The 6,825-nt window shown below is 44.6% G+C and overlaps 1 protein-coding gene across 1 annotated transcript; it reads left to right on the top strand.

Annotated features, from left to right (window-relative positions):
- Nucleotides 1-3,223: 3,223 nt before the first annotated feature.
- Nucleotides 3,224-6,316, top strand: LOC149551901 (protein DETOXIFICATION 48-like). The gene is made up of 2 exons (XM_089787401.1): nt 3,224-4,395; nt 4,523-6,316. Exons 1-2 carry the CDS (start codon nt 4,198-4,200, stop codon nt 6,038-6,040), a joined length of 1,716 nt encoding a protein of 571 aa, XP_089643527.1. The 5' UTR covers nt 3,224-4,197; the 3' UTR covers nt 6,041-6,316.
- Nucleotides 6,317-6,825: the final 509 nt, after the last annotated feature.

Genomic DNA, 6,825 nt, shown 5'->3' with positions numbered 1-6,825 from the left:
GAGACCAAATACATTTGTTAGAACCTAAGAATGTAGAGCTGAGTTATAATTAAATCCAATCAATCAAAACATTCACATGATCCCCTCTAATTTGTGATAGGCTGAAAGGTGGAGTTGGGGATTCCAAAATGGGGTTCATGCATTGGAAAGAAGATATTTACACCCTCATTCCATGGAGTTCATGTGAGTACCATAGATGGTTGTCTTTTGCATTGTCCCCTTCGTTTGATAAAAAGCACTCTCCAACAACATGACATTGTTGTTCTTGTCCTCAATTACTGGGGACCAACCCATGACTATCGTTGCCTTTGTCCGCGTACACACAAACCCATTTGATTTTGGTTTTCCTTGGATCAAAGGAGTGGGTGTAACATAACATCTCATCTTATCTCATGTTATAGCGACATGAAGGGCGGGCAGGGTGGCCTCACAAGCTTAGGTTGGGTTGGAATGTTTTGCAAAGTGTATAAGCATCTTGTGGGGCTGTTTGAGAAAGTGATTTTCATAAGATATAGGGTGCGTAGGTAATTGTGTGTTAGAGGATAGAAATAGATAAAATGGGTAATGTCCTCCATGAGATATAGGGTGTTAGAGAAATGTGTAATGTTGAAAGAGGAAATAGAGAAAAAGGTGATACGTATATAGGTCAATGGTTATAGGGTTATATATATATATATATATATATATATATATTTTTTTTTTTTTTCTTCGTGTTTTTAATATAATTGTATTATATTTATATTATAAAAGGTGGATTCTCGTGACACTGTAGACGATACTATGAGTTAGAATCTCATGACATCATAGACAACATCATGAGTTAGAAGATAGAAATAGAGAAATGATTAATGTTCACCATGAGATATGGGGTTTTAAGAGAAAACGATAATGTTGAAGAAGGAAATAGAGAAATAGGTAATTTGTGAGTTAGGCCAATGGTTACGAGGTAACATATATGCACGCTCTTTGTGTTTTTAGCATAAGTGTCTTATATTTGCATTATGAAAGGTGCATTCTTGTGACATTGTACATGACAGTAACGTCGTCACAAATTATAATCTCGTGGCAATGATAGACGATGTCATTAGGCCAAAGATAGAAATAGAGAAATGGGTATGATAGGGGTGGCAATAGAGAAATGGGCAATGAATGACACCTTAGACATCGCCACGAATTATAATCACGTGGCATTGATAGATGGCACCACTAGAACAAAGATAGAAATAGAGAAATGGGTATGTCCACCATGAGATAGGGATGGCATTAGAGAAAAGAGTAATGATTGTTGAAGAAGGAAATGGAGAGATATTGGGCATGGCGTTGATGATGAGCAAATGTAGGAGGCGGGGGAAACTGTTGGGAAAGGTGATGGGCGTGGGCCGTGCTGCACCCCCACGCAATTGCAGAGGGTGATGATGTAGCGCGTAGGACAAAACACGCATCGCCATCGTCACCCACCAGACTTTAATGCCTGCCATGACTGCCAACGCCCACTTCAGCTGCATTTGCATTTGCACTTGCACTAGTCATTATTCACTATTCATTAGTCACTAGTCACTGTTACTTTACAACTGCACGATCGAGTCATAGATTGTAAGGCCGGCCACAAGGGAAGAAGAAAAAAGCCTTGACCCCCTTCACCACAACATGAAGTCATGACAGGCACACGACACCTAGATTTTGCTTTTTGGCCCTCCCCGTGTCCGTCAAGGTCCAGTCGTTTTCTTTGGGCGAGAGGGTAATTCCATTGTCCCCAGAAAAAAGCAGAAAAAACCTGGGAGTCGGAGTGGGCCGGGTACTTTTAATAGTCGTCGTCTTCTGCACTGTGGCGGGCGCGGGAGTCGAACCTCAGTCCTCTTTGAGGATGGGATTTGACGGTCTCCTGCTCGCGGGCTGCCGGCTGAACCGAGTACCATTTATCTCTGCAGACGCCAGTCGGAATCGGACAATTACTTCGTGGTCCCCCGAACGGGTTCATCTTCTACCCCAACGGGATTTGTAATCACAAGGCCCTAAAAACATCAATTTGTGGAGCACAGATAATTTATTTGATTGAGTCAATGCGTTACGAGGGCTGTGATCGAATGAGATTATGATATATAGATAAATTATTGTATTGATTTAAGAGATAGGATAAAAATCTTTTTTAGATTGAAAGTGTGTTTAAGTTGGGAGTAGTATTTGCATGGGTGACCTTCCAAGAAGTCCTGGTGTTTCACTTCTTTTGACAATAGTGAAATACAAATAAGTTATTGAGTTAATTCAAAATATTTCAGGGACTTCTAAATCAAAGGATCAAGGTTACAATAGTGACAAATACAAACAATATTTTAGTAGTTTAATAGATTAAGAGAGTTGGATCAAATAATCAAGATTAGAATAACAGACGCAAATTATTCTAGGGGAGATGACCCAGATGTTCCAATGATTGCTACATCTACCATTATAGGTCCCTCCAATTACCGCTCATAGAAATCTCCAAAAAAATGATAGTACATGTACTAATAGCCAATCACACATGTACTAGTAGTTGATCATTTTTTAGCTTTCTTGGTTGCTGATTGATCCATTTGTGCAAAAGTACTGTTTTTTGGCTGAATGACTATTGAGGGGTGAATATAACAAGCTCTGGGTGAACGTTTTAAATTGACACCTTTAGACAATTTTGTATTCTACGCGTTAGAGAGCTCTATAAATGTGGAAAAGTCAAAAAGTTAGGTTTAAGCTCTTTACTCGCCTCTATATAAGTTTTCTGAAAAAATCAACAAATTTTAGCATTCCAAAATTAGCCTAGACGACTACTGCATCATCCCCACTATTGATCCAATAGATTAGATAGAGAAGTTTCTATCAAAGACCAGTTTAAGTTGGGAGGGCCAGGGTAGCTCTGTGGGGGTGTTAACTGGCGTTAGAGGTCTTTCACGTGCGTTGTTATGAGGGCGTTGGGAGTTGGGAGTGTGGTGGGCTGGCAAGTGAGTTGAGATCCTAACTGGCCATCTCGTGTAGTGGGTACGACCACCACCGCAAGAAAAAAGTGGTGCAGATACGGTAAATCCCATCTCACAAAAAAGTACACTCACCCCACACCCTTTCTGTCCCCAACAGATGAAACCGACAAGCATAGAGCCGGTTCAATTGTGGTTTATTCTAGGAGGAGGTGTTTTACCAACTTACCACCATCCTTTCTTTCTTTCAAATACATAGATTCTGTGATACCCTTAGCAGGACCAGAAAAAAAGCACCAAAACGACGGCTCTTGCTTCCATTAATTGCAGCTTGTCTTGACTGAGAGCATTTTCTCTTTTCATTTTTGATTTGATTAAACAAGGAGGACATGAGAGGACGTGAAGGAGCTTTGTTCCTATTTCGAGGGGTGATGTTACAAGTTGGTCCTGCCCTTTGAATTGAAATGGAAGTGCAGAGCTGTGCTGTGCTGTGCGTTTCAGTTAAGGGATTGATTGATGGTCAAGTTGGTACTTTCGTCTCTCTCCTTCAACCTTTAAAAAGTTTTTGCTAGCGCCCTTTTAATTTTGGGTAATCTCTTGTAAACTTGGCCAAGGGATGTTTCGGGAAGCCAATCTACAAAGATTCTCATATTAAGAAGCCATTCGTGTCAGAGGCTCAGAGTTTTTAAATAAAGGGCAATGAAAAGAGATTCTCGAGCACTCGGTGGGTTTTAGTCGCATAATATATAGTTGCCGATGAAGAGAGACAGGGGGCATTATTCACATAAACGAGAGAGAGCTCCCATATGAGCTCGTAGGCCTCGTTTAACCCCCCTTGTAATAACCAGCAGTAGAGTAGCTTGCTGTTCCTTCTTCTCAGTTCTCCTTGCTTTCTTATCCATCAAGTGATCAGTCGGTCAGGCCTGCCTCTGCCTCTTCCTCTGCCAAATATCCTGCCTCTGCTTACGTAAACTAGGGAGGTGAATTGAATGCATCGAACTTCGTGATCGGAAGACATTGGTCGTTCTATATCTAGCCCGTTTCTCCATAATGCTAAACATAATCAGATCAGAGCTTTCATGAGTTCCTTAACAACGTCGATCATCATCATCACCATCTAGTGCATTCAGATTCAGGCCCCTCTTCTCATTTCACCACTAGCCTAGATTGAGTGAGTGAGTCAGTTACGTGTAGGTTGACTGACCAGAACGTAAAAGAAAGAGGTAGAAGAAGAAGAACAGATTAAATCATCATGTGTAGGCAGCCAACGAGTTGTGCAAGCGGTGAAGATGGGTGTGGCGGCTTGCATCTCTGCCAGCAGCCAGCCCAACAAGAACTCTTCTTTTTCTCAATCGAAGATGGCCACCCGGAGACACACGAAAAGCATTGGAAGAACCAGGAGTCGGACGATGAGTACAACGAGCTCAAACGCTGGCCGACTCCCATCGAGGTTTGTCTCATTTCATTACCCCTAATTGCATCTACCCATTCATTCAATCTCTGGTCAGCATGTTCAAGAATTCTTTTTTGTTGCTCTACATGATAAAAGAACCATTTTTTCCCCTTTTTGTGCACAGATTGCTGAAGAAATGAAAGCAATAAGCAGAATTTCGGGGCCCATGGTGTTAACCGGATTGCTGCTCTACTCACGAGCAATGGTGTCGATGCTGTTCCTGGGGCGACTCGGCGAACTGGAGCTCGCGGGCGGATCCCTGGCCATTGGATTCGCGAACATAACGGGGTACTCTGTGATATCCGGATTAGCCATGGGAATGGAGCCCATATGCGGGCAAGCATACGGGGCAAAGCGGTGGACGCTCATGGGGATCACTCTGCAACGCACAATACTCATTCTCCTGGTCGCCTCTGTACCCATTGCATCCCTCTGGCTCAACATGGAGCGCATCTTGCTCTGGTGCGGCCAGAACCAGCAGATTACCCAAATGGCCGGCATCTACATAACATTCTCCCTTCCCGACCTCTTAGCCCAAGCGTTCCTTCACCCCCTCAGAATATACCTCCGCACGCAAAACATCACAGTCCCGCTCACAATCTGCGCCACGGTGGCCGTCATACTGCACGTCCCGATAAACCTCATCCTCGTCGACTACTTAAACATGGGAATCAGGGGGGTAGCCATTGCAGCCGTGTGGACGAACCTCAACATTGTGTTTTCGCTCTTGGGGTACTTGTGTATATCAGGAGTGTACAAGAAATCATGGGGAGGAGTATCCAGAGAGTGCTTGAAGGGGTGGACATCATTGCTCGGGCTAGCGATCCCGAGCTGTATTTCGGTCTGTTTGGAATGGTGGTGGTACGAGCTGATGATCATTCTCTGCGGGCTGCTCGTGAATCCCACCGCCACATTGGCCTCCATGGGAATTCTCATCCAGACGACCGCCCTGGTCTACATTTTCCCATCAAGCTTGAGTCTTGGTGTTTCGACAAGAGTCGGAAATGAGCTCGGCGGGAACAGACCAGCAAAGGCCCGGATTGCCATGATCGTTGCCCTGTTATGCGCTGCCGTTTTGGGGCTCCTCGCAATGACTTTCACAACAACAATGCGGCACATATGGGGCAGAATGTTTACTCAGGACATCGACATTCTCCAGCTGACCTCCCTGGCGCTGCCCATCGTGGGCCTCTGCGAGCTGGGCAACTGCCCGCAGACCACGGGCTGCGGGGTTCTGCGAGGATGTGCGAGGCCGAGCACGGGAGCCAACATAAATCTGGGGTCTTTTTACTTCGTGGGGATGCCCGTCGCCATTCTCATGAGCTTCGTCTTTAACACGGGCTTCACGGGCCTCTGGCTCGGCCTCCTTGCTGCCCAGGCCTCCTGTGCTGCCCTCATGCTCTACGTGCTCCTCTCCACCGACTGGCTCCTCCAAGCCCAACGGGCAAAGGCCCTCACTGCCCAACACGATTCCTTCACCACCCACTTCCACGAATCCTGCCACAAAGCTGCCCACGACCCTGCCCCTTCCCCTGCCCTGCCTGCCCAAGACGAGCTCTTCTGCTCCGACTCCTACCCGCTCATTACCGTCCAAATCGCGAAACCCGAAGAGACAAAATTGAGCTCGGAAAGCCAATTCTGAACTGCCTTCTCGGGAACGTCCCACGCAACTGACTGCCCCCTGCCCCTGCCCCTGCCCCTGCCCCCTGCCCCCCTGCTACTGGCTATTCCATGTGCTCTCGCACTGGCTCGTTGTAATATCATATTGTGTTTTTGAGAAAGAATGGTAACAAAATTAACTAATTCATTTATAATCACCACCATCGCACCATGTTTTCATATCCGAGATGGGCTTGGCTTTTGGCTCACTGTAAAGACGTATAATCTAATACTTCAATACGACCACTACTGTTCCTCATATCTTGCAATTCATTGATTGATTCATGCTCTCTTTTCAAAATACGATGAGTCGTTTACACATTAATTAGATATTTGTTTTTCCCTCTTCTGCTTCGTGTTTGAGGAGCAATGCTTGGTGTTGGTAACGATCTTTCAGTATCTCGTCTGACCATTCCACCACTTCGATGTCAGGTTCTAATTTAATTAAGTCTTTAAAAAATAAGAGTGAGGCGGTGGAAACTTGGAATCCTGGGGAGGATTTTGTTTTTAATGGGCACAGCATAAAATCGGTTCAAATTCTCTGGCAGAAATGAGGAACCGACCAGGAAACCATAACTATAACCAGTCGCAGTCGTACACGTCTGCTGTCTAGTTTATGATGGAAAATAGTCATTTGGTTGAACCAATATGTTGAAGTTAAAGGGTTAGATATGATTGATGAATGGATTTTACAGATTTTCTGACATCCATCAACTATTAATTATTAAGGTGATGAAATGAATTTCAAGAACAATTGGGATGTTTATG

Source organism: Cupressus sempervirens, chromosome 6 (assembly GCF_028749045.1).
Source record: "Cupressus sempervirens isolate cs-2001-9-10 chromosome 6, ASM2874904v1, whole genome shotgun sequence".
NCBI classification, from domain to species: Eukaryota; Viridiplantae; Streptophyta; class Pinopsida; order Cupressales; family Cupressaceae; genus Cupressus; species Cupressus sempervirens.
Note: the sequence above shows the minus strand (reverse complement) of the source record. Positions and strands in the feature narration are given on the sequence as shown.

Coding starts and splice junctions, on each gene's coding strand:
- LOC149551901 (XM_089787401.1), top strand. CDS start 4,198: ATGTGTAGGCAGCCAACGAGTTGTGCAAGCGGTGAAGATGGGTGTGGC. Junction 4,396..4,522: donor GCTGGCCGACTCCCATCGAG/GTTTGTCTCATT, acceptor TTTTGTGCACAG/ATTGCTGAAGAAATGAAAGC.